At 50.8% G+C, this 26,464-nt stretch overlaps 2 protein-coding genes across 8 annotated transcripts in view; one reads left to right on the plus strand and one right to left on the minus strand.

The window, feature by feature from the left end:
- Positions 1–18,328, plus strand: LOC146235077 (electrogenic aspartate/glutamate antiporter SLC25A12, mitochondrial-like). 2 transcript variants are annotated; one of them, XM_084688185.1, is made up of 18 exons: positions 1–33; positions 539–592; positions 3,339–3,481; positions 3,733–3,848; positions 4,493–4,632; positions 5,990–6,136; positions 6,560–6,698; positions 7,120–7,213; positions 7,866–7,950; positions 9,210–9,294; positions 10,496–10,654; positions 12,223–12,275; positions 12,477–12,557; positions 14,549–14,689; positions 16,429–16,567; positions 17,084–17,242; positions 17,484–17,574; positions 17,673–18,328. In XM_084688185.1, exons 1-18 carry the CDS (start codon positions 22–24, stop codon positions 17,884–17,886), a joined length of 2,052 nt encoding a protein of 683 aa, XP_084544311.1. In that variant the 5' UTR covers positions 1–21; the 3' UTR covers positions 17,887–18,328. The 2 variants fall into 2 exon arrangements, with proteins under 2 accessions (XP_084544311.1, XP_084544312.1); XM_084688186.1 differs by lacking the exon at positions 1–33 and adding an exon at positions 187–207.
- The window catches only part of LOC146235078 (dynein, cytoplasmic 1, intermediate chain 2a), a 21,431-nt gene continuing 13,246 nt past the window's right edge, over positions 18,280–26,464 (minus strand). For 4 of the 6 annotated variants that reach the window (XM_084688192.1, XM_084688191.1, XM_084688190.1 and 1 more), the window contains 9 exons: positions 26,205–26,304; positions 25,137–25,262; positions 23,063–23,209; positions 22,657–22,770; positions 21,537–21,673; positions 20,650–20,794; positions 20,122–20,262; positions 19,729–19,854; positions 18,280–19,409 (listed from right to left, as the gene is read on the minus strand). In XM_084688192.1, coding sequence (XP_084544318.1) covers positions 19,296–19,409; positions 19,729–19,854; positions 20,122–20,262; positions 20,650–20,794; positions 21,537–21,673; positions 22,657–22,770; positions 23,063–23,209; positions 25,137–25,262; positions 26,205–26,304 — 1,150 coding nt within the window. In that variant the 3' untranslated portion in view covers positions 18,280–19,295. The remainder of the gene's footprint in view (positions 19,410–19,728; positions 19,855–20,121; positions 20,263–20,649; positions 20,795–21,536; positions 21,674–22,656; positions 22,771–23,062; positions 23,210–25,136; positions 25,263–26,204; positions 26,305–26,464) is intronic. The other 2 variants (XM_084688193.1, XM_084688189.1) reach the window with 1 other exon arrangement.

Raw genomic sequence — 26,464 nt, forward strand, 5'->3', positions numbered from 1 at the left:
CCACGTGACGTCACACCCAGCATGGCTGTCAAGGTGACTCCGTTAATATTTCTTTATTTTTGAATATGTTTGGTGCAATTTACGTTGCTAATTTCTAGTGGATGTGAACAACTACTCTTAATTGATGCGAACGTACTCGTTAAAACTGTTTTTTAATTCAATTGTACAGTTCAGGTTGAGCATCTTTAAACCGGCACATCGCTTTCGGTAGCCTAAAGAGTAATTATTAACTTGTTGCAATGTATCAGTAAACTTGACAGTTATTTCTCGGTTGACAACTTTTATATTTGTTCCGTGTTGGTACAGTAGAATACAGTCAGGTCCATGACAAGAGCGATTCCTGCTTAGCGGATTTATACTAAACTGCCTTACATCCGAAACAGATCCACTTTGACAGTGCGGAAAATGTAGAAAATAATAATGCCTCAAGACTGTAGATTTAGCTTTGATTTGTGCTGAACTTCAATGTAAATCGGGTACATCCCTTTGTAACGATAGGCCTACATACGCTTTGCAAACCTTGCATCTGTATCATCAGGTACAAGAAACCAAAAGAGCCGACCCCCAAGAGCTAAAGAATGTATTTCTTAAGGTAAGTTTCCTTAACTTATTGTGCATTGCATTATTTGGATTACGTATTATGTTTGCAATTGCAGACTAACACGCTATTCATGAACTAAATTGTGAATGACATTGACAGTGTAATTCAAGTCTAAACTAGTTTATTACTAACCATAACCTTGAATAACATTGCATGAGAACTTTGTTTTGCCATGATACAGTTAAATCTTCCAGGGGCGCCGTATAGTATATAAAAGTTAGGACGATTCTAAGATTTTTGAAAAAAATAAAAACTAGTAGAAATGATAAACGTTTTATATTTTTGTATTCATGGGGCCCAAAACTCCTGGCGGCGCCCTTGGAAACACCCCCTTATACACTTATTCTTTTTTAAATAATCTTTACCACACTCAAACGTTACAAACTACACCTGCACACATGACACACACACACAAACTGGCAGATTCACACACAGACTCACATTTACACACCAGAGAGAGTCTACTGAATTTCGAGTCCAGTTTTTGGTAGGCTACATAGAGGAGAGGTCACACACATGCTTGGACTCATTCTGGATCTCCTTCAACAAGGAATCTCTCTCTGCTCACCGTCTTTGAGGGTGGAGTGACATTTGTATGGATCTTTAGATATCCAGAAGTCCCAAATCATTTGGCCTATGTATGTCAGTATGCTTGCATGCTTTCAAAGGCACACGTCATCATCATTGCTGCAGACTCTACTCCTGTTCTTGGCTATTGTTTGGAGGAGAAACATGAGACAAACAATAGTTTATAAAGCGATGGACTCGACCAGAGCCAGGACAGTTTTTAGGTCTTCAAATGTGCACACAACTTTTAATTACTTAACCTGAAGGCAACTTGAAGAGGTATATCAATCATAGAAATGTATGCCCTTGCAATTACTTGTCTTAAATACATTATATGGTGGAGGCGTTAATTAATAGACGAAAGTGCCATTTTGACCAACCTGCCTAATTTGATTAAGAACCACTTGAGACCACTGTGAAGGTGAATGGACATTTAATTATTTTGTGGTGAAATGAGTTCATAAATTGGTTGGAATTAATACTTTCACTTAAAACATTAACTCAAGAGTGTGCAGTGAATTGTTGTCTCAAATGCACTCTATTGAAAAGTCGAATCTAACCCCACCCACCCCCTCCCTCCAGCCTGCCAGCCTCTCATTTCTCTCTCTCTCTCTCTCTCTCTCTCTCTCTCTCTCTCTCTCTCTCTCTCTCTCTCTCTCTCTCTCTCTCTCTCTCTCTCTCTCTCTCTCTCTCTCTCTCTCTCTCTCTCTCTCTCTCTCTCTCTCTCTCTCACCCTCTCTCTTTCTCTCTCGCCCTCTCTCTCTCTCTCTCGCCCTCTTTCTCTCTCTCTCGCCCTCTCTCTCGCCCTCTTTCTCTCCCTCTTTCTCTCTCTCTCTCTCTCTCTCTCTCTCTCTCTCTCTCTCTCTCTCTCTCTCTTTCTTTCTTTCTCTCTCTCTCTCTCTCTCTCTCTCTCTCTCTCTCTCTCTATCTCACATTCTTTCACTCTTACTCTCTCACTTTCTTACTCTATTTCTCTTTCTTTCTGTCTCTCTCTTTCTCTCTGACTCTTACTCTATTTTTCTATCTCTCTCACTCACTCTCACACTCTCTCTTACACTCTCTCACACCCTCTCTCACTCTCTCTCTCTCTCTCACTATCTCTCTCTTTCTTACTTTCTGTCTTCTCTGTCTTTCACTCTCTGTCCCCATGTTTCCTCTTTTCCTTGCCCTCTCTCCCATTGCCTGCCTGAACTTGGCTGGAAACAGAGAGCATGGCCTTTATGTTGCTGGTTCGTGTAGCTTGACCAGAGCTATCTCTGTTCCAGCTTGTAACCCAACCCGTTCCAGACTCTAAAAATGACCTTTTGGTATTTGATGAGTGGTTCGTTTTAGTACCACAGTATAGTGGCTGTGTGTTCTGTGACAGGGGCATGTGCATTGAGAACATGCAAGAGTTTCAGTTCCACGGTTATGTTTGGAAGACCACTGTCTCCGGGATACAAAGACGTACTGTGCCCAAAGAAGTGTCCTGCTTTAAAGCAACATACTTACTTATAAACGTGATCAGGGTAACCTGCAGAGACACCGTTCACATAAAACATCTGTAATATCTGAAAGCATATTGATAGCAAGTAGTTACATTTTGTCCCTCCGAGTTATCCTTGCATCTCTTAGCAATGGATACAATTGAACAGAATACAACAAATTGTTCTGTACAAGACCCAGATGGTTGGAACTCAGGTTCTTTTAGTCGATCATTGACTGAAAGTCTAAAAGCATAGAACTTAAATAAATCTAAAGTACACCAAGTGACTCAAAAATCAATTTAATTGACATTCAGACAGAGACTGACACACTGCTTCAGAACAAAAGCTTGATTGTCGCAAGAAGAAGAGAGTGCATCAGAGAGAGAGAGAGAGCAGAGATACAAAGTAGAATCTGTTGATTTTATTCCAAAGCACCCATCAACTGGTTTCTACCGCACATTTCTATTGTGCTCTCTATCCAGATCCTTACGTGGGAATCACACAGTTGCTGTATTATGTGAAATAAACAAATACTATTTTGCAGTGCGGTATTCTATACCATCTAATTGGAAGCTGTTGGGAAATTGCAGGGCTTTTGTGTCATTTTAGGCCGGTTTCTATTGATTTTATTATAATTCTTATAGCGCATCTGTGTATCTGTCCTAGTTGTCAATATAACAGGAGCATGTTTTTCTCCCCTGCAGTATGCCAGCGTGGTCGACGAGGGGGAACATTACATGACCCCCAAAGACTTTGTGCAGAATTTCCTGGGTCTGCACACTCAGCCGCACCACAACCCCAAGACCGTGCAGCTGATCGCCGGGGTCGCCGACACTACCAAAGACGGGTGGGTGTCTGTAGTTGTGGAAGACCTCGCGAAGAAACATCCGTAGCAGAAGATGCTCATGATTGCCATCGATGATGTTTACACTGTGATTGGCTATATAGGTGCTGTAATACGTGTGTCACTGATTATAATTGACCTCCTAAGATCTCTGTGAGATGTGTATGAGATGCCTGGTGCATGTAATCAATGAAGTGATGCACTTTGTAAAGACGGACCCCTTTTCCCCCCGACTTTCTTTCCTGTCCAAACAGATTGATATCTTTCCAGGAGTTTCTGGCCTTTGAGTCAGTTCTGTGTGTCCCGGATGCCTTGTTCATAGTCGCCTTTCAGCTGTTCGACAAAAGTGGAACAGGAGACATCTCGTTTGGTCAGTACATCACGTCAGTTTACGCTCACGACGTTAGAACCACCTAGACACACCGGGGCCGGTAGGGGCTGTAGGATATCGGCGTTGTTGTTGAAAAGGTGTGTCATTGTCAATGGCTGTGTGTGTGTGTGTGTGTGTGTGTGTGTGTGTGTAGCCTCTGCCCACGCCCTCAGTGTGCGTTCAGAGAGAGCAGGAGTGTGTTTCTTCACGGCAGGCCTTGGAGCCCCACGGTGGTCGGCCGTTGCCACGGTCTCAGAGCAGAATAGCGAGCAAGCGGTGTTGAACAGACCGTTCTAACCCACGCCGCCAATAGAGGAGAGGACATGAATCCGGCATGTGGCTAACCAAGACGGCGCAGGCTCACAAAAGGCCTGCAGCAGGTTTCTTTGTGTTGAACGAGGGCACCATAAAGACATCAGAAAATGAAGGCAGGGCTCAGACAGAGAATGTCCTGAATCTGTTTAGAACCGTCGCAGTGTACAGCCAAGGGGATTGTCAACAGGTCTATTCATCCCACGGCGCATATCGACTGGTTTTCTCCACTTAGTGTTTTCTTTAGAAATGAGAGAAAGATGAAATTTGGTGGTCTCTTTCTTCCTTCAATCTCCCTGAGATATCCCTCTCTGCTCTCCTTTTCTCACCAGAGAACGCGCGTGATATCTTCAGCCAGACGACAGTGCACCATCACATCCCCTTTAACTGGGACTGCGAGTTCATCAGGCTACACTTCGGTCATGACAGGAAAAAACACCTCAGCTACCTGGAGTTCACCCAGTTCCTGCAGGTGCGTCCTCCGTGCCGTCAGAGCCCAAACATACCATGAAAAGTCCTTAGAATAATAATGTAACATACTCATTTAGCAGTCGCTCATATCCTCAACAACATACGGGAGCGATTGCAACCTGTAACCTCTTGATCCGCAGTCAAAGGCTATACCACCTGAGCTGCCAACAATTTCTTTTGTGAAGGATTATTTTTGTGTGTGTGGTGGTTGGTGGTCGATTTTCATTAAGCATGATGAAAACAAGGTAGTAAAAGAGCTTGTATAAAGTCTAAAAGTTTGATTCTTTAACATGACAAATAGTCGTTTGGTAAGAGCAGGCTTATACGGTAGCAGTGCAGAGAGCAGGGAATCGGGAAGTTGCTGGTTTGGAATGGTGTCTTGTGGGTAACTGAGGAGTTGGGTGGTCTGAGAGTGGAAGTTCCTCGGAGGTATGGAATCCCTCACACCAAAGTGTGGTTTATCATGGTTGACTAGACCTTCCCAACAGTAAAGGCCCCTGTTACTAGAGCTGCCATTGGACGTCATGGCATCGTCTTCAACAGAGAGATTTAGGGACAATTTTAAAAAGGAAGCCAGCCCCCAAATCTACTGTTCCGTATGTATTTGACAAAGCCTGTAAGAGCTACAGGAGAAGAGGTGAAACTCCTGTGAGTTCTCAAACAGCATTTGTCCTGCCACCTTGTGGAAGCAGCATTGTTCCTGTAAAAGCCCAGCTGCACTTGCAAATGTATTGTTATTGTCTACAAAGAATTCACTGGAATGGAATAGCACCTGTAGCAAAAACCATTATACTGTACAATTATATTTGTCCGTTTAGATGCAGTATGTTTGTGTAAAGATTGCGGTCTACAAATCTAGTTTATCAGAGCGTCTGTGTCAGTACTGTACTAGACGACTCTGTTCTCTGGCATGCTGGGTTCTTTAGATGAGAGTTATCGTCTGTCTGGTAGTACGTGATCAGCTTTGACAGCGGTCATAGGTTAGTGTCTCCCCCTCCTCCCTCTCTGATTGCATGGCTGTCCCATTGAATACCCCGTCCTCCCACTCCACCTCCGGACACACCTGCCACCAGGCCTGGTCCGGGAGAACAGTCCTCAGGACATGGTTCTCATTAGCCACTCACCACAGAGACGGCGGTGATTACAAGAGCCGTGGACTAACACTGTCACGTCTGATGCTGAGCCATGCCTTCAGCGTTATCCAACACTCACATCCTCGTCCTCCTTACTCTCTTCTTCTGTTCCTTCCACGTGTTTTTACCCATTCGTAATGTGATGCGTCTCTCCACGTTTGCCTTATCCCCCTCGTTTCCCCGTGCGTGTGCGGTGAACGGTGTGACCCTTCTCTCTCGCCGTAGGAGCTGCAGCTGGAGCACGCCCGCCAGGCCTTCGCCCGCAACGACAAGAACAAGAGCGGCTCCATCTCCGCCCTGGACTTCAGTGACATCATGGTCACCATCAGGCACCACATGCTCACGCCGTTTGTGGAGGAGAACCTGGTGTCTGTGAGTCACAGACAGACGGGGGGGGTGTGGGAAGGTCTGTCTAGGGGAGGTTGTGCATGTTACTGTTGTGTTTAGCATTCTTTAAAAAAATAATACATATATATACAGTACCAGTCAAAAGTTTGGACACATTTTGAATGGGAAAATGACTGGTACTGTATATATACATATATTATTATTTTTTTTATTTTTTTTTGGGGGGGGGTGGCAGTTTTGCCTTCTTTTCATGGTAGACATAGTGTGTTTAGAGAGCCCAGGATATGTGGGGAGAGAGAGGGGATGACATGCGGTTAAGGGCCTGGGCCGGATTCGAACCTCGGCCTACATGTTGCGCATTAATCCAGTGAGCCACCGGCCCTCATCGGGAGATCACACACGAGACGCCAGTGTTCAGAGCAGTGTGTGTGTGTGTTTCCTCTCCAGGCAGCTGGGGGCAGCACTTCTCACATGGTCAGCTTCTCCTACTTCAACGCCTTCAACTCTCTGCTCAACAACATGGAGCTGATCCGCAAGATCTACAGCACACTGTCCGGCTCCTACAAGGACACGCTTGTCACGAAAGGTACAAGCCTGTGGGCAGGGCTAAAACAAGGACGTGCAGCCTGTCCTATCTGGTCCGCGTGTGACATGTGGCTGTGCCATCATAAGTTTCACCTTTCTCAGCAGCACAGGGGCAGGACACACAGGAAAGGTTTAACCCTAGCTCTAAGTAAATAAGGTAAATACCTACTGTGACGTACGGTCATTCGTTGAGGCCTTTTCCCCCTGCATAGTATTTGTTCAGTCCTTCATCTCTGCTGTCCCCCCATCTCCATGGTTACCCTTCCTGAAGCAGACACCTCCTCGACCATCCAGCCTTCCTGTAAACCAGTCACCCCAGAACCCCCCCCCCCACCACCAGCCCCTCCGCGCTCACACCGGACGACCCCATCGGAGCAAAGGACTAACCCTAACTGTTTCTCCTCATCCTTCCTGTCACACAGAGGAGTTCATTCAAGCCGCCAACAGGTTCGGCCAGATCACTCCCATGGAGATCGACATTCTGTACCAGCTGTCTGGACTCCACTCTCACTCTGGGTAAGGAGGGCGTGCGAGCTCCACTCTCACTCTGGGTAAGGAGGGCGTGCGAGCTCCACTCTCACTCTGGGTAAGGAGGGCGTGCGAGCTCCACTCTCACTCTGGGTAAGGAGGGCGTGTGAGCCGCAGGGACACATCAGATTATTACAGATCATTATTTGTTTACTATGCACGCTTGCATGATTCCAGAATATTGGCTTTGTAACAATCCCGCACATTAATTCAATAAACTGGTCGTGGTAGGTAAAGTAGTTATTCAGTATGGACGAATCTGTGAATGGAATAACAATGTTACAGCCATATTTATTGGATGTAAAGTCCTTCTTATTGCCCATTCCATTTAACAACAGTGGCTCCACGACTTGATTTAGGAGAGACACACACAGCGGGACTGCAGACTTTACGAGACGTTTGGCCAGTGGGGAATATTTGCTCCTAACTGGGGTTCGGTAACAAAACCCTTGTGTTTACTGGGGAACTCGAGGGCATCTCTCCAGCTTTGTTTGTCTGTTGTTTATACAAGCATGTATAAAAGCAGCAATAACTCCCAAGTTATAAGGCAGTTAAAGGCCGATGGAAAGTCTGACATCACCACCGTGTGAGGGTTTTCCTGGCGTAACGCCGCTCTTCCCCCCCGCTGTGGCCCCCTCAGGCGGCTCAACCTGGGCGACATCGAGAGGATAGCTCCTCTGGAGGAGGGCTCCATGCCCTATCACCTGGCAGAGAGCCAGAGACAGGTAACCGCGATGTCACTTCCTCTACTCTCCCTTTGTTTCGTTTTGTTGGTTGCTTTTCACCTGATGCATTTCCTGTTTCCTTCCCTGTTTCGTCAGGAGATAGCAGTGAGCCGGAGAGTGTTCGCCGTCTGAATTAGCAGAGTGCCCATGTTTCTCGCCTCGTGTGAAGTGCATTACTAAAACTCTAGGATAAAAGTCCCCCCAATTATCGTCATAAAAGAGGAATGGATTGTTGCGATGTTCCCCCCTCTCTGAATAGCAGTCCCATTTCATTCAGTGGGAGACATATACATCAGACGCAATCACACATCTGAGGGACTAATAGAAGGCTTTTATCAGTGTGGGTCTTCAGGAGCGAGCCGGTGTGAGGAGCCCTCAGAGAGAACTGTTGGGAGGGAGAGAGGGAGGGAGGGTGGAGAGAGACTGAGTTAGCTTCTGCCAGTTCCTCTGGTGACACACAGCTCAGTCCTGCAGGCCTCCGGCCCCCAGGTCTCCGGGGCCCCTGGACGTCCCCCTCTCAGTCCTGGAACGTGAGCTCAGGGACCAGGGAGAGACTCCGAGCAGGGAGAGACCCAGACCCATTCCCGGGGCTGCCCTCGTGGAAGCAGGGTAATTCAGACCCTTTGATCACGGCCTCAATCTCGTTAGCGCTCAGGCCCTGCAGAGGAAGCAGCTGGATGGTGGGGAGGGGTGCGGGGGGGGTCTGGTCTGGGACAGGTTCCTAACTACACCCTACGAGGACACCCACACTCTGGCCGAGGCTCCGTCAGCCAGCGTTAGAAGAAGTCACAGGCGATGCTTATCGGAACATGGGAAGTGCTCGCAGCGTTACTCTGTTCCTTAGTAACAACTGTGCGGCTCCACTTCCCACAAAAAAAAAAGGAATAATCGCCAGATCAAATAGATAACTGTAAATTAGGCTTTGTAGTACAAGTAAAAGAAAACCTTTAGCCTTTCACAGGCTTTATTTTAATCAATGGTTGGAAAACGTTTTCATCTTTGGCCAGACAGCCATATCCCAGAGCCAGTGATGGTGACATACAATACTGGCTTATATGAATTAGATTTATACCATGAGATGTCTACATTCCATAGCTCTCCCCCTTTGTTGAGAGCTCCGTAGCATTATTCTTTCCTCAATGTATCTGGTTCGCCACAGTTTAATAGTCGCTCGATTCATTCGTGGTGTTCTGATCCCCCCGTCTTTCTCCAGATTCATTTGACCATTTGTCCCCGTCTCCCCCCTCTCTCCTCCACAGCACACTCACGGGGAAGGCTCTCGCCCCGTCTGGCTCCAGGCTGCAGAGTCTGCCTACAGGTTCGGTCTGGGCGCCTTGGCTGGAGGTGAGTGACATGTCTGGGTCTGAGCCCCTGGGTCGGGGAGGGGGTAACCCTAGCCGGCCAGCCTGGCTCGCTGGGGCCCTGGGGCCGCTCATTGTGCCGCGGGGAGAGAGGGGTCGGGATGTGAGGCTCCGCATTGTGTTGCCGTTCCTCTGGTGGCTCCAGGCTGTCTTTGGAGCCAGAGCTTTGGAATGACACAAGTCTTCCGGAACCGCACTCTGGAATCTCTGTGTAATTACACTGGAAGGAACTGATACAAGGAGCCTCTGACACAACAGCCACCGAGACAGAGTCTTGACTCAGTGTGTGTGTGTGTGTGTGCGTGCGAGCGTCTGTGTCTGTCTGTCTCTCCGAATGTCTGACGATTTGTCTGTCTGCGTGCGTGTGTGTGTGCGTGTGTGTGTGTGTGTGTGTGTGTGTGTGTGTGTGTGTGTGTGTGTGTGATTTTGCAGCCAGCATCCCCCATTCTACGGCGACCCACATGTCTTTATTAGACCCCAGAGTCTATTCTTCTGCATCTCAGGAGGGTGATCAGTCCTGAATGACCAGTGGACGGCAGAGGGTTAGAGAGCCATTCTGGAGCAGGGGGTGGGGGGAGCGTCTGCCTCTTTATGGTGATAATGAGACCTGTGTCCCCCAGCCAGCGCTCTGGGCCCAGAGAGCTCTCTGCATGTTTCAGAGACGGAGTCATTACGGAGCTCTTTGATGTTCGACAGGACACGACATGCCCAGGTGTCTGAGAGCTGCAGTTAGGACAACCTGCAGAAGCTCTGTACAGTCAGCCCCGACACAGTCCTCGCTTCAGCCTGCGCAGCCTTCCTCCCTGCGCCGTCTGGGCCTAATGACTGTTTTCAGCCTGCACACATGTCGCTTCTTTATTTATTTGATCGCTGAAGTACACCAGTCATTAGATATACTGTACACTGCCCATAGAGGTGTCTGCAAAATAGTTGTCATTTTTTTCCCTCACAAATGCTTAAAGAGACAGTATGTGAAATCCAGCGGTGACGTCACTTGAAGACCTTGTAGAAACAATGACGGTCATGTCACAGATACGTTGTGTTTCGGAGATCTTAGATCTTAGATTAGCTGTGACTGTAACCAGACTGTGACCAGACTGTGACCACTGATGTTGTTCACGGATGGCTGTGTGTGATGCGTGTGTGTGTGTGTGGTGCGTGTCCCTGGGGCGTGTGTCCCTTAGCGACCGGAGCGACAGCCGTGTACCCCATCGACCTGGTGAAGACGCGCATGCAGAACCAGCGCTCCACCAGCTCCTTCGTGGGAGAGCTCATGTACAAGAACAGCTTCGACTGCGCCAAGAAAGTGCTGCGATACGAGGGCTTCTTCGGCTTCTACAGAGGTAACACGCTAGCGTCCTCTCTCCCCCTTAACCCTTGTTTTCTTCGGGTCCTTCTGACCCATCAGTCATTGTGACCCACCATTGTATTGCGACAACTTTACCGCATACAAAAACAAAGTGAAGCATTTTATTTTAACCGTTGGGCTGTCTCAGACCCCCCACATTGCGAAGGTTAAAAGAAAATTATTTTTATTTGTTTTTGTATTGGGTAAAATTGGGTAAACACAACGATGGTTCGTTATGAACCGTGACCCGAAGGCAACGCTTCATCAAATCAAATTTAGTTTTAGTAACCCTTTCTGCAAGCATGCCACAGAGGGCTTCACATATGCCCGTAGAACTGCCCCTCAACCAACCTAAACCTTCAAGGAAGACAGGGAAAAACTCCCAGTAAAACACACTGACAACAAATGGAATGAAACCTGGAGAGGAGCAGTTCACTGAGGGATCCCCTCTTCCAGAGACGGTTGGTGACAGAGAGGCACAGACCAGAGGATAAACATGGTCATGTATCAAGAGTAGTGAAGAAAAAACATGCAAATGGATGTTGAAACACACAACCAGAGATATCCAGAGTTACAACTCCAGTTTAGGCAGTTTACTGGCGAGTTCCTGGGAAACTCCTTTAGGCAAGGGAGCTGTGTTTCGTGAGCTAATATCAGCGGCGTGGGCTGCTAATTGAGACCAGAAACCTTTGCCCTCGCTGCGGCGTGGTGAATAGGAGCTCAGGGATCGTGTTGTCGGGAGCAGTCCCAAAGGAGGACACAGACGGAGCTCGTGTAGCAGCTTCCCAGTGTGGTCGTAAACACTGCTGAAGGCTCAGCGACACGGAGCCCTCACGACGCAGCCCTCACACACGACGGAAGCCTAGACTGCCATCTACTGCTGCCTCGCTCACTGCAGCTCTTTGTCTGTGCTTCCCTGGCTCTCCCTCCCTCCTCCCCTCCTCCCTCCCTCCCTCCTCCCCTCCTCCCTTCCTCCTCCTCCCCTCCTCCTTCCCTCCCTCCCTCCCTCTCTATCTCCACCGACCGCGCCGACCAGATCGACAGAGAGACAGCCACCCTCGGTGGTTCTCTGGCCGCTCACCAGCAGCAGTCAGTCAGCAGCTCCTTCAGAAGTTGATCTGGGCTCGCTGACAGACGGCAGGGTGAAACAGTACAGGGGTTATCACCGTTGTAGCACGCCCCCCTCCCCCCGGTCTCCCCCCCGGCCTCCCCCCCGGCCTCCCCCCCGGCCTCCCCCCCGGCCTCCCCCCACACGGCCACACAGCTCTCTCTGTTCCTCCTCCACAGTGCGATCAGGCCACAACAAGGCCCATTCCATCACATACACACTGGCAGTGTCATATTTGAGGCGTTTTGTTTTCCCCTTCAATGGCAGCATTGTAGTTTGGAGCATCAGATGTATCAGGGCCCCGTATCTGTAAATATTGATGGGTTTATTTTACCCGTACAAGAATCATGCAGATGGCATTGTGGTGACTGTCAATGGATGGATTCATTTGGCGTCAGGGATTCTTCCTCCTCTGTCGGGTCATCTAAATGGTCTCCATGAATCATATTTTGCAGGTCTCCTACCACAGCTCATTGGTGTCGCCCCGGAAAAAGCTATCAAACTCACGGCAAGTCATTCCAGTATTTACCTCAGACTGCCTCGCGGAGGGCAGTTGCACACTATGTATGGTAAACATCATGGCACCGTAGCATGCATAGGAATGCACTTTCCAAACGCAAAACAAGCCTGCACTCATATATCGGTCTTGTTCTTGTTTTCCTTTTTTTAAATGATTTTTTTCTTTGGTGTCTGATTCTTTTCTCTCCAGATGAATGACTTTGTGAGAGACAAGTTCACGCGGGAGGATAACACCATCCCGCTGTTTGCAGAGGTGCTAGCTGGTGCAACTGTAAGTATCGTTTGGGTCTGGTGATGTCGTTGTTCCTTAAGAGTTGAAGGCTGGAAAGGCTGTGGAGTTTCATGCAAAGCAGACAGTCAGTTGGCAGCTGCTATATTGAATCGCTTAAATCTAATTGATTTTGATGTTGGGGGAAATGAATCACGATTTTTGTTTAAACAGAAGATATATGTAGGTTTTCTTTTTTTACGTATGAAAATTGTTTTGTCTGAGTGTGAATATAGCAAATACAGAGCCAAGAGACATTAACATTTTTGTGGTCTCAATGTAAACTCATTCCTTCTGACCGGAATGTAATTACAATTACATGCTTTTCATTTCCAATTCAAATGCCCGATATTGAATAATTGCATTTCTTCAGTGAGTGACTGCATGAAATAATTCCCATTTCCCACTTGTGTATGGACGTCCTAAGTGGGGGGCCTGGATAGAGAGATGCTCTGTGATCCCTGAACCCTCTAATTGGGGACCATTTGAGGAATGATGCCCGCCAAAAAAATTGACTATTTTTACCACAGCTAATTTGCCACGCTGTAACATTTGGTGAGTTCCTTGGCGGATTAAAGCGGTAATTCCCTCGCTCAGTCTCTCTGGTGACAGAGGGGTGTTGAAGTGAATCAGCCAGGCCGGAGCGGACAGCCTGCAGGTTGCCTGTGGAAGGCCAGGGTCTGTGGGGTCGCGACCCCTGTCAGGATGTAATTGGAGGAAGAAGCCCTGCAGGGTCCTGGATGGAGCCGGCTCTGGCTCGGTGTGATTGAGTTTGACAGCATCCCATACCTGAGGCCTGGTCCCTCACGGGCCCACGGACACTACAGGCTCCACACTCCAGCACGACAACAAACATCCACTTTGTAACTTTCCATAGTGAACCTCTTAGCTCCCACAAAGTACCGCGGGAGATGCCCGTCTTGAATCCTTGGCTTGAGCGGAGCACCTTCTTATGATTTACAGTCATTTGAATAGGACTCACACTCATTTCCAGCTCATCATACGTGTACATGGTCTCCCCATGTTAAGTGGTTACACATTCCCAAGGCCAGATGTCCTGCCAGTGAGGCGGGCTGTAACGTTAGACCTTACGACTGAGAGGAGAGCCTGGGAAGATAAAAGAGAAGACCGCGGAGGAGACCCAACGCATAAATCTCCACAGCAGCGGATATTCCCCTTCCACTTTTGACTGAAAAGACAAAATGTGCCTGAGCTTTTTTTAGGCCGGGGCTCGGATGTTTACAGACAGGACCCCCTGCCCTGTATGTCACCAGGCAGCCATCCCGGGGCCTGATTAGATTTGGGGAGGGTGATAAATGTTCCTGAGTCAGAGAGGGCTTTGCCCCGGGGGCTCCCGGCCCAGGCCCGGGTGATTCAGCGCTCTCCCCTGGGAACGGACCTGAATTGGGGAAGTGTGCTGGGGGAGGCCGGGCTGGGCCGCTCACCCCTCCACAGGAGGTGCCTTGGGGGGGTGGGGAGGGGAGGGCGGGGGCAGAGGGCTGGTGTCGGGGTCAAGCCCTTCCAACCATGAGCCAGGTTTTCTCCTGGCCCCCCAGGCCTGGTCCTATCCTGACCCCACTGGTGCCTCTGTCAATGCCTGCCCTGTGTCTCCCTCCGTCAAGACCGCTCTCTCACAGCCGGACATGAAGTGGAGGCGGAATAAAAAGTGTCTTTTGTGCGTCCGTTTACCAAGCTCATTCAAGAATGCTTACGGGGGCGAAATGCTGGCACCTCCTCAGTCCTAACCATCTCCACGGGGTGACCTCTGGGATGTTTTAAGAGATAACTCATCCTTAACAGCACGCAGGGAACACGAGCACTAGGATACGTCTACCAATGTGAATGACTCATTTGTCGGCGAGACATTTTCAAAGTCTGTGTTTCACGCATGCAAGTGTTCGAAAACACTGTCTGTGAATCAGCCTGTAATGGAGTCATGCTGACATGCGTCGGCTTCCTCCAGCTCAGCCGGTATGTTCCGCTGTGTGCTGCAGGCCGGAGGCTCCCAGGTGATCTTCACCAACCCTCTGGAGATCGTGAAGATCCGTCTGCAGGTGGCTGGAGAGATTACCACGGGCCCCAGGGTCAGCGCCCTAAACGTGGTGCGAGATCTGGGCTTCTTCGGCCTCTACAAGGTGGGTCGTCCTCTCTGTGCCGGCTGCATGGGTACGTCACACACAAACACGCACACACACACACACACACACAGGCTCAAACCCCCGGAGGAACGGGCCTTTTCACGAGCCGCTCCTAAACTGTGGAACTCACCACCTGTTCCTATCAGAAGTGCTCCTTCACATGGCCATTTGAAGAATTTGCTTAATACCTACCTCTTTAATCGGGTTTTTAACTCTTACTTTAATTGTGTCTGTTCTGCTGGTTATTGTAGTTTAAGTTTTATGACTGGAACTTTTAATTTGTACTGTCCTGTAGCGCACTTAAGTTGCAAGAAAGGCACATTATACATAATAATAATTATCACCCCACCAACAGTGGAGGAAGTCTCCGGACTGACTGCAGGGTGAACAGTGCCCGAATGCTCAACTCAAAGATGGAAATGGAACACGTTTGTGCTGTAAATCAATTAGTCTTACAGAAGCTGTAAGACTTATTTAAGACATATTCCTCACGTGAAAGGTCGAATTTAGAACGCTTCGTATGCAGCAAGACGACTGCACCTTTAGAACTGACTGACTGGGTTATATGTCCCTCCAAAATGGTGTTTAACATGCAAAAAGTTACGCTGCCCAACCGACAGCAAATTAGGGAGGGATTATGTCTTACCAGTGCTCCCTTCCAAGTTCTTGTGGGTTAACTTACATCTAGACTCATGCATGCTCCGTATTTTAATGAGTAGCAGACAGCGTGGAGCTTGTAAAAAGACCAGCTTCCTCTGGTGGGTTGAGGCCGGTAGACCATGAGCCCATGTTAATACTGTCTCGCTGTGTGTGAGGGTGTGGGCTGAGTGCAGAACTCTCAGGGGGCCTGGTGGTGCAGCTCTGCCCGTGGGCCCTCTGGCTCCTGCTCTGACCACCAAGCTCAGAGGGGGCCTGGTGGTGCAGCTCTGCCCGGGGGCCCTTTGGCTCCTGCTCTGACCACCAAGCTCAGAGGGGGCCTGGTGGTGCAGCTCTGCCCGGGGGCCCTCTGGCTCCTGCTCTGACCACCAAGCTCAGAGGGGGCCTGGTGGTGCAGCTCTGCCCGGGGGCCCTCTGGCTCCTGCTCTGACCACCAACTCCCCTGTCAGTTGGTGGAGGCAACTTTTGGGCCAGACAATGCACTCAGCCGCAGAGTCCATCTCAGCCCCCGCCCAAACCCTCGCCAGGAGCTGAGACTTCTTGGGTTTACGAGAGGAAAATGTTCCGGCTGGATGCTGTTGAAGAACATGAGTGACTTGGATGCAATGGAATTTTAGACGGCAGAATACCACATCCATCTGTATAATATCTAGGCTACAACCTACTGTCACTTTGTCCAAGAACACTTGAAGGGAAAAGTACTGGAAACATTTTCAAAATCAAAATAAATGGGAGTTTACATAAATCTTAAAATATCAGTATCGTTAAAAATCAGCTTTCTCACAGGTGTTGTTGTATGCTGGTTATACTGTGTATGGCAGTGGTCGTCAGCTCCGGTCCTCAGGGACCCCCTCTGTCCTGCATGTTCTAGATGTTTCCCTGCTCCAACACTCCTGATTCAAACGGGTCGTTACCGAGCTCTGCAGAAGCCTGGTAATGACCATCCATCAGCCTCAGGAGCAGGGAAACATCTAGAACATGCAGGATGGGGGTCCTGAGGGCCAGGGTGGAGGGCCAGGGTGGAGGGCCAGGGTGGAGGGCCAGGGGTGTAAAGGATCCCTTTGCGTGCACGTCTACAGGGGGCCAAGGCTTGCTTCCTGCGGGACGTGCCCTTCTCAGCCATCTACTTCCCGGTGTACGCCCACACCAAGACCTACCTGGCGGACGAGGAGGGCAGGCTGGGAGCGTTGCAGCTGCTCACTGCCGGGGCCATCGCAGGTACCACACCCCCACACCCCCACACCCCACACCCCCACACCTCCGCACCCCCACACCCCCACACCTCCGCACCCCCACACCTCCACACCTCCACACCTCCACACCCCCACACCCCACACCCCCACACCTCCGCACCCCCACACCCCCACACCTCCGCACCCCCACACCTCCACACCTCCACACCCCCACACCTCCGCACCCCCACACCTCCACACCTCCACACCCCCACACCTCCACACCCCCACAAGCTCTGACACCAGCCGCTCCAGGTTAGAGGAGGTCAGGGACACGTTGGTCCTGATTTCCTGATCCCCAAACCGCATCATATTAAACGCCTATATCTCTGGAAAGCCAAGATATTCTGACCCTTATTATGCGTGTCAAATACCCACCCTCGAAGTAGCTCAGCCCTTACTCGATACCCTGTTGATACCGTTTTTTTCCCCCAAGAATGTGATACTACTTCTGCATAGTGAAACGGGGCCTCATTACGTTGGTTTTGAAACGCTTCCTAAGGTATACCAGCGGCTTCTCTGGTGACCCCTGCTGATGTCATCAAGACCAGACTGCAGGTGGCGGCCCGCGCCGGCCAGACCTCGTACAACGGAGTCATCGACTGCTTCAGGAAGATCCTGCAGGAGGAGGGCTACCGCGCTCTGTGGAAGGGAGCAGGAGGTAAACACCGTTCACACACATACAGATACACACACAGATCCACACACAGATCCTTACACACGCGTTCACACGTTGATGCAACGTGCAGACGACGAATCCACACGCCACACACGCACAAACAGGCTCCTCAAAATGAGCGGTTTCATGACTGGGAAATGAGGCACGCCGTCGCTTGCATAATTGCTCTCTCGAAGCCATCAAAGAAATGTGAAATCCCACATTGTCTCCTCCCTCCTCCCAGCTCGTGTCTGCAGGTCCTCGCCACAGTTTGGCGTGACCCTGGTGACCTATGAACTCTTGCAGAGATGGTTCTATATCGACTTCGGGGGACAGTAAGTACATGAGATGAGTGTTGGCGTGCTGCGTGACTGTGTCATTACCTTCCTGGCGTGATCTCTTAATTGCGCTCCTCCGTGTCTCCTTCCTCCAGCCGGCCTTCAGGCTCCGAGCCCACTCCCGGGTCCCGGATCTCAGACCTGCCTCCGCTGAGCGCAGACCACCCGGGAGGCTACCGGCTGGCCGCCGCCACCTTCGCCGGCGTGGAGAACAAGTTTGGCCTGCACCTGCCTAAGTTTAAGTCCTCCGGAGGGGTGGCAATCAGCCCAGCTGTGCCCAAAGAGGAGCCCGCCGCGGCGGCGTCGTAGACGGACTGCTCTTGGAGTCAGGCTGCCGAGGATATTTGGTTTGGTTCAAATGGAGCAGTGCCTGGGCTTCATTCATATGCATTTGAATGGCTCTTACCTTGAATGGTGCATGAACAGGGCTTTTAGGATATTCTTTTTTTTTCTCCTTTGCATAGCTTGCACAATGTTACTGTACATATTGTACTTCTCTGTGAAGACACATTATGGCATTGAAAGGGGAGACCTTACAGCATTTCTTCCAAGTCAAGCAGATATATATATATATATGTGTGTGTGTGTGTGTGTTTGTGTGTGTGTGTGCGTGTGCAGACAATCATATATAAAAAAAACTTGAATGGTTGTACAGATGTTTTCAAAGTATTCTATTTTGAAATCATGACAAGGGTCTTGAAATAATTTAAATGTATTTATTGTATTTTGTTGAAATAAATCATCAAAAGGGTTTCATACTGTGTGAAAAGTACATTCCGAGATGTATGAAACTGTGGGTAGACCTTCTACAAGAAGTCGGACAAAAAAAAGGCATTAGTTTAGATTTGATATCCAGTAAAGAGACACTACAGTATGTGATTTACTCAGCAGATATCATACCCCCCAAAACGGAATCATAAACTCAGGCATGAGAAGCTCTTCATCACAAACTCAAAACGTCAACCAGATGGGTGACATCTTCAGGGACAAATGTCACTTTTCAGAGGAATACATCGGTATAAAGAAAGACATTCAGATTGAGGAAAAGTTACATCGGTTTATAATTTACAAACAAGGGGGCATTTGGCATTCGTCTAGTCTAAAAGGATTGTGGTGGAAGATGAGATATCTCCATCCCTGTGTGGAGCAGACGTGACAGGATCCATATCTCCAGCAGGTCAGGTGGAGGAGCGAAGACACGGGTACACGACCTCAGGCACACGACCTCAGGCACACGACCTCAGGCACACAACCTCGGGTACACGACCTCGGGTACACAACCTCAGGTACACGACCTCAGGTACATGCTCAGGGAAGATCAGATGAAGCCGTCCTCTAAGACTGGATCGCCACCATTATGGATACAGACACATGATACATGTATGTTAACATTTCTACCTTTAAGGCTTCTGGTTCGAGACTACTGAAGTTAGGAGAACAGCTCATTTGTATTGCAGAGGATGGCTTTGCCACTTGTGTCTGAGGTTGATAGCCCTATTACTTATCCTATCCTAGACGAGGGCTTAATCAGCTAACACAAAAAGGCAGGAGTGTCATAGTGTGTTTAAATCTTAACCAGAAGGTCTTCACATAACCAGGCCCCTCCTGAGCCCCATCAAGTATTTTCCTTCAGTCTGAACGAGGCTGCATCGCCGGCGGTAACAGGCCCCTCCCCGGTCCCCCCCCCCACCCCCGCTGGCGTTGCTGCGGCGACGGGCTCAGGCGGCGAGCCGCTGGGCCGCCAGCTCCTCGGCGTCGTCGCGGTTCTCGTTGATCTCCGCCAGCGTGCGCACGAAGCGCGTCCACTCGTCGCTCCGGGGAACGGCGATCTGCTGGATGGGGGGAGAGGAGGAGGGCAAGGTTGGTGAGTCATCATCCATCTCCGGGGGCCAAAAGATCACAGACCCCCCCCCCCTCACAGCACGACCTGACAACGCTGCGCCTGTTATCTACGGAAGACCAGCGGATGCACCCTCCCAGGACCTTGAACACCCAAAGTCGGGTTCAAGTGTAGTCATGTACTGGCTCTCACGATGACCTTTTTAACATTACAAAAACTGAATATATATACTGTGTCTGCTTTGGTGGAGCGTGGTGACCTGCCATGCAGAGCAGTCTGTGCTCCGGGCCTGGGGCGGGGCTTCTACTCACCTCTCCCACGTCGTAGACGAGGATCTGTCCGTCCGAGTCTCCCACGGCGATCTCTCTGCCGGAGTGGGCCCAGCGCAGCCTGTTCAGGGCGGGGTTCCCCTCCACCGTCACGCTGGCAGTGGGAACCTACAACGCCAGCAGCAGCAGCCGTCAACAACCACACACATCCCACAGGAGGGCAGTGTGTGTGGTGTGTGTGTGTGGTGTGTGATGTGTTGGGGAGAGAGGGAGGGCAGGGTGTGTGAGGTGTGTGTGATGTGTTGGGGAGAGAGGGAGGGCAGGGTGTGTGAGGTGTGTTGTGTGTTGGGGAGAGAGGGAGGGCAGGGTGTGTGTGGTGTGTTGTGTGTTGGGGAGTGAGGCAGGGCAGGGTGTGTGAGGGGAACGCTCCTGTACCTCTGTGTCGTTGTTGAGGTTCCACAGGTCCAGGTGGCCCACTCCGTCCACACAGGCAAACAGAGCAGGGTGGGTCGGGGACCACATGACGTCATACACATAGTCAGAGCTGTCCTCAAACGAGTACAGCGGCTTGTTATTCTGAGAGACACAGAGAGAGAGACAGGCAGACAGAGAGAGAGACAGGCAAACAGAGAGAGACAGAGAGAGAGACACAGAGAGAGACAGAGAGAGAGAGACACAGAGACAGAGAGAGAGAGAGAGAGAGAGAGAGAGAGAGAGAGAGAGAGAGAGAGAGAGAGACACAGAGAGAGACACAGAAAGAGAGAGAGAGACAGACAGAAAAACAAAGACAAGTTCAAAAGATCAAGACCAAAAAAGTCAGTCCAAACGGCCACCACAGCAGTAACCACCACAGCAGTAACCACCACAGCAGTACCAAACAGGTCATCTCCTGGATCCAGTGCCGTATGGGAGTGCCTGGACCCTGACAGGGCAGCAGTGCTGGCCACCGGAGCCCTGAACTACCTTGGTGCTCCACAGCTTGACGGTCCAGTCGAAGGAGGACGTGACGAACAAGTGGGTGAAGTCCAGCGGCCCGGCCGCCGTGTGGCAGTTGATGCCTGTGATTGGCCCGTGGTGGCCCTCGAACATCTCACTGATGCCGGCTTTGCTGCGGGGACGACACACACACACCAGGACCTGATGAACCTTGGACCAACATGGATGTGCTATCTCCGCCAGGGTGAGGGTGGCGGGCGGGCGGTGCCGACGTGTGGTAGTGTGGCTGAGCAGGCGGGGCCAGGGTTGGAGAGAGGCTCTCAGCCACGCGCTCCCAGACTGGGCCTCTGATCATGACTGGGAGAGGTAAACACCCAGCGTGAGTGATGCTTCTGCCTTATTAACTGGGCAAAAAGGATCATACCATTGCAAATGAGCTGGAAAATTCCCCCTCAATTACGGAGGTGACTCTGCCTTTGCGAAGCCTAGCGACTACTCCGTCTCGGCGTGTGGGCTTACTGCAGGACACTGGCCACGCCCTGAGTCCTCTACACCCCCCACCCCCCACACACCTCCCCACGACAGCGCCCCAACTCCGTCTCAGTGGGACAGACAGATATTTAACAACCTCCCTCACCCCGAGAGAAGAACCCCCCTCACCCCGAGAGAAGAACCCCCCTCACCCCGAGAGAAGAACTCGCCCAAAAGAAAAAGTAAGGGGGGGGGGGGGGTGATGTGATGGCTCAAGACAAACAAGAAGGAGGAAGAGAGGGATGGATGGAGAGAAGGATGGATGGAGGGAGAGACATTTGTTTGACACACTGCTCAGCTTTGGGCCAATAATCCTCCAGTTTTCCGGGATGTGGTCCTTAGGGACAGAGTGGACCCGAGGGGGGGGGGTCTTGTGGTCGTACCTTCCGTGACGGCACGCCATGTAGACCGATCCGTCCTCGCTGCCCACCACAAAGTTGTTGACGTCTCCCAGGGGGAAGGACATGGAGGTGACGGCCACCGCCTTGGACTGCTTGAACAGCGCCAGCTCCAGGCTGTCCTGTGGAGGCCAGCACAAACACTCAGGTAAACACACACTGTAGAGAACAGCACAAACACTCAGACAAACGCACAGTCCTGGCCCACAGCCACAGCCTGGAAGTTCACTTGACAGGTATTGATGCACGATCTAAATTCAGCGAGCACTTTATAAAATAATTAACATTTGCCATGGGGGCTTTGGCAGGGCTTGTGGAACTGCATGGCCGGCAGCTCTCATTTCCTTGACTTTGAGGAATGAGTTACATGAGGAAATAAAGGGTGGAGCGTAGGAAAAGCTAAACAGCACTGCTGAATGGACCGATCTGGTCAAGTCCAAGTGTTTGACGTTTGTTATGAATGGGCAGCTCAATGTCAGACGACACAAGGTTTGGCTGTCCTGTCCGGTAAAGTGCAGTTCAAACTATTCTGTTCTTACCCAAGCAAACTTCACTTGTCATGATGGGATCATCAGTTCTCATTAGATTCATACAGTACCAGTTACTACAGTACCAGTCGCTACAGTACCAGTTGCTACAGTACCAGAAGCTACAGTACCAGTCGCTACAGTACCAGTCACTACAATACCAGTCGCTACAGTACCAGTCGCTACAGAACCAGTCGCTACGGTACCAGTCGCTACGGCACCAGTCGCTACGGCACCAGTCGCTACGGCACCAGTCGCTACGGTACCAGAAGCTACGGCACCAGTTGCTACAGTACCAGAAGCTACAGTATCAGTCACTACGGTACCAGAAGCTACAACACCAGTCGCTACAGCACCAGTCGCTACAGCACCAGTCGCTACAGAACCAGTCGCTACAGCACCAGTCGCTACAGAACCAGTCGCTACAGAACCAGTCGCTACAGCACCAGTCGCTACAGCACCAGTCGCTACAGCACCAGTCGCTACAGCACCAGTCGCTACAGCACCACTCCAGTAACAGAGCAGTAACAGAGCAGTAACAGAGCAGCAGCAGAGCAGCAGCAGAGCAGCAGCAGTACCTGGGGCTGGGAGAGCATGTCCAGACTCCAGGAACACATTTTCCCATCCGTGGAGATGCTGATCAGGTTGTGGGCGTTCTGGGTGCCCACCACGTTCACACAGTACACTGGGTGCTGGGTGAGGGAGGGAGGGAGAGAGGGAGGGGGAGAGAGAGAGAGAGAGAGAGAGAGAGAGAGAGAGAGAGAGAGAGAGAGAGAGAGAGAGAGAGGGAGGGAGAGAGGGAGAGAGAGAGGGAGGGGGGAGAGAGAGACAGATGACAAGCTCATTTCTCTGTACTACCCTTGCTTAAATACGCATTAATGAGGACATTGACAGCTGTTCATTCTCAGGTGGTGACGGGGGGGGGGGGGGGGGTGTTGCGCTGGGCGGGGCGGGGCGGGGCAGGGGGGAGGCGGGGGGAGTTACTGTGTGGGCCGCTGCAGACAGGGGGGTCCTCTGGACGGGGGTCCTCTTGTTGCTCCGGTTGTCCCACAACACGATCTGCCCAGAGTAGGTGCCCCCCACCACCATGTTGGGGTGGAACTTGGCGAAGGTAGCGGACATCACTGCAGACTGGCGTGGAGAGAGAGAAGGAGGGAGATTGGTGTGTGGCAGAGAAATAACTCAAATAGAAGAGATACATGTGTGTGTGTGTGTGTGCGGAGGGGGGGTGGCGGGCAGCAGAAGGATGAGGGAGGGGGCTACACGCTGTTTCAGAGGACGAGCGCAGACAGTCAAGCACTAGACCTCTGGCGACGTGCGTCTCTGTCACCTCCAATCAACAACGCGCTCTGAAAAACGGCCCCCAATTTCACACTCGCTAGAAATAATATACAAGCCTTCCCGCTCAGGGCAGTGCTGCGGTGCGCGCCAGCCTGCTGCTTATTTTCATTTTCAGTTTGAACAATCTTGTGTTTTCCATGACTCACACCTTTCGCCACGACACCAAGCCCAGCCCTAGAAGCTGCTCTCACCAGGATATATCATGTGTGGATTATGTTGACGTTATTCATGCGAGTTTATTATGTCGCTCTCTCATGTCGCCGCCGTTCCACCGCCTCGAGGTGGCTTGTTTGCTTTTCTGCAGCCGTATCCATCTCATTGCACCTACACATCTAATCATATGTTCACATTCATCTACCCAAGGGATTTTTTTCCCCCTCCTCCGAAAAGTGACAGTTTGGTGAGGAAAAGCTCATTTCCCGCCCACTTGGATCCACGGAGGAGGAATGAGTTCACACTCGTGCTGGGTTTGATTCCTGTGAGTCGGAGGCAGTGGCTGCCTCTGTGGAGGCACCACAGGTGGTTTCACTCAGCCTGTCGCGGGGCAGGGATCCTGGGGGCGCTCAGTAGAATAAAGCAGAGCAGCCAAGGAGCTTCCTGCAAGCTCGACACAGAACCCTTGTTTGGTAGCAGATCAGGACTCCAGCCCCTGGACAGCCCTGCCCGCTGGGTCCTAGAGAGGGCCTGGTCCTACTTTCGTCCTAGGCCCTGGGTCTGGGTCCTAGTCTGACATGGGCCTGGTTCCTAGTCTAGTCCTGGGTCCTAGGTCTGGATCCTAGTCTGTTCCTGGGCCCAGGCTCATACACGGCGCCTCAATAACACATGTTTGTGGATAGATGTGGTTGAGGTGGATGCCAGCCTGCTGAAATCACAATGTGCATCGACCAGAGGGGGTTGGCTGAGGGAGCTATGGGGGATGGGGGGGTGATATGGAGGGGAGGGGAGAGTGAGATGAAGGAAAATGAGGAGGGCTTGGCAGCGTGCCACAATCGTCATGAAGAGAACCACCCATGAGGAGGAGGAAGGAGAGAGAGAGAGAGAGAGAGAGAGAGAGACATAGAGAGAGAGACATGGAGAGAGAGAGAGAGAGAGAGAGAGAGAGAGAGAGACATAGAGAGAGAGACATGGAGAGAGAGACATGGAGAGAGAGAGAGAGAGACATGGAGAGAGAGAGAGAGAGACATGGGGAGAGAGAGAGAGAGAGAGAGAGAGAGAGAGAGAGAGAGAGAGAGAGAGAGACATAGAGAGAGAGAGAGAGAGAGAGAGAGAGAGAGAGAGAGAGAGACAGAGACATAGAGAGAGAGACATGGAGAGAGAGAGAGAGAGAGAGAGAGAGAGAGAGAGAGAGAGACAGAGTGAGACATAGAGAGAGACATAGAGTGAGACATAGAGAGAGACATGGAGAGAGAGAGAGAGACAGAGAGAGAGACATGGAGAGAGAGAGAGAGAGACATAGAGAGAGACATAGAGAGAGAGAGAGAGAGAGAGAGAGAGAGAGAGAGAGAGAGAGACATAGAGAGACATAGAGAGAGACATAGAGAGAGAGAGACATAGAGAGACATAGAGAGAGACATAGAGAGACAGAGAGAGAGAGAGACATAGAGAGACAGAGAAAGAGACAGAGAGAGAGACATAGAGAGACAGAGAAAGAGACAGAGAGAGAGAGGTGGAGGAGCAGAGCGTGCAGGAGGGGTTCTCCAGCCAGGGGGCACAGTACCTGGCAGTGGAAGACGTACTCGGGCGTGTTCTTCTTGTACTTCATGTTCCACACCAGCGCCACGCCGTCCGGCTCGTGAGGAGCCTCCTCGTTGTTGTTGTAGGACGCCACCAGCAGCTCAGGATACTGGTGACAGACACATCGGCCCCAATGAATGTGGGGAGGAAGTAGACAGGGCCCCGGGCGGGCCAGGCTCCCTGTGAACAAGCCTGCCTCAGCCTCTGCTGGTGCATGCCTGGGAGACTGTGTCACCGCCCCTCCTTCAACAAGATTTATGGCCGGGAAACTTCTTCTTTTTTTTCTCTCTCTCTCTCTCTCTCTCTCTCTCTCTCTCTCTCTCTCTTCTCGCTAACAGCAGTCTGGTAAATAAAGTTTGTATCCGATCCAAGAACTCTGCATTATTGTTTAAGGACGAGACTTCTGAGGAAGCCCTGCAGTAAAGCTGACCGCCGCACGTCGCCGGAGAGTTTTGAAACTGGCGCCCCGGGTCGCCCCTAAAAGACGCCGTCAGCAGCTGCTCAGGAGAGCGGGGCTGGAGGAGCCAACACTCGCCAGATGTAAACAAACCATTAACCTCTGCTGCTTCTCATATTGTTAAAACTGAGCTTTACAGTTTGTGAATAAACCCGTTTGGGGTTCAAACGGGAATGGATATCGCTGTTAGCGTGCGCTGTTAGGAACAATGAGCGGCTGTTCAATCAGTGTCAGAAGCCATTGAAAAACTAGAAATAACACGAAGGGAGAAGTCCAGGGAAACAAGTCATTATGGCCGCTAACTAAGTGACGATTTAGGCGTGACACAAGTTCCCTGTTCCTCGGGGGACTGTGGCCCTACGTAAATATGTCAAATACACGCCGGTTAATCATAAAGAACTAGGCCGTTGGCATGGCAACTCGTTTAAAGGCATTAGCGTCTCGGCTAAATACAGTGTGGTTACACTCCCGACACAACGGCGGTAACAGAGGGAGGTGGCAGGCGAGCTGGATCCAGGATCGGAGGCAGTCTCTCTGGGTCAGGGGGAGCAGGGGGGTCCCTGAGGAGACCAGTCAGGGGGAGGAGGGGGGTACCTGAGGAGACCAGTCCAGACAGGTGACCACACGGTGCTTGGACCAGCGCTCGTCCATGAACTGCCTGTTCAGAGACAGCTTGGCTCCTGCTTGGATCTCCCTGGAGATGGAAAGAAAACACACTTCAGGGTTCATCAAACCTGTATTGAATCCATATTCATGCCACACTAAGCCTTGTGTGTAAAGACGTTGCTCGTCTGGCTTCTAGTGTGTGGTAAGGGGCCTTTACCCCTCCTTCTAGTGTGTGGTAAGGGCCTTTA

The sequence above is a fragment of the Hypomesus nipponensis genome, chromosome 23 (genome assembly GCF_054491055.1).
Source record: "Hypomesus nipponensis isolate SF chromosome 23, ASM5449105v1, whole genome shotgun sequence".
In the NCBI taxonomy this organism is placed as follows: Eukaryota; Metazoa; Chordata; class Actinopteri; order Osmeriformes; family Osmeridae; genus Hypomesus; species Hypomesus nipponensis.

Coding starts and splice junctions, on each gene's coding strand:
- LOC146235077 (XM_084688185.1), top strand. Junction 4,633..5,989: donor AGTTCACCCAGTTCCTGCAG/GTGCGTCCTCCG, acceptor CTCTCGCCGTAG/GAGCTGCAGCTGGAGCACGC. Junction 17,243..17,483: donor TCTGTGGAAGGGAGCAGGAG/GTAAACACCGTT, acceptor CCCTCCTCCCAG/CTCGTGTCTGCAGGTCCTCG.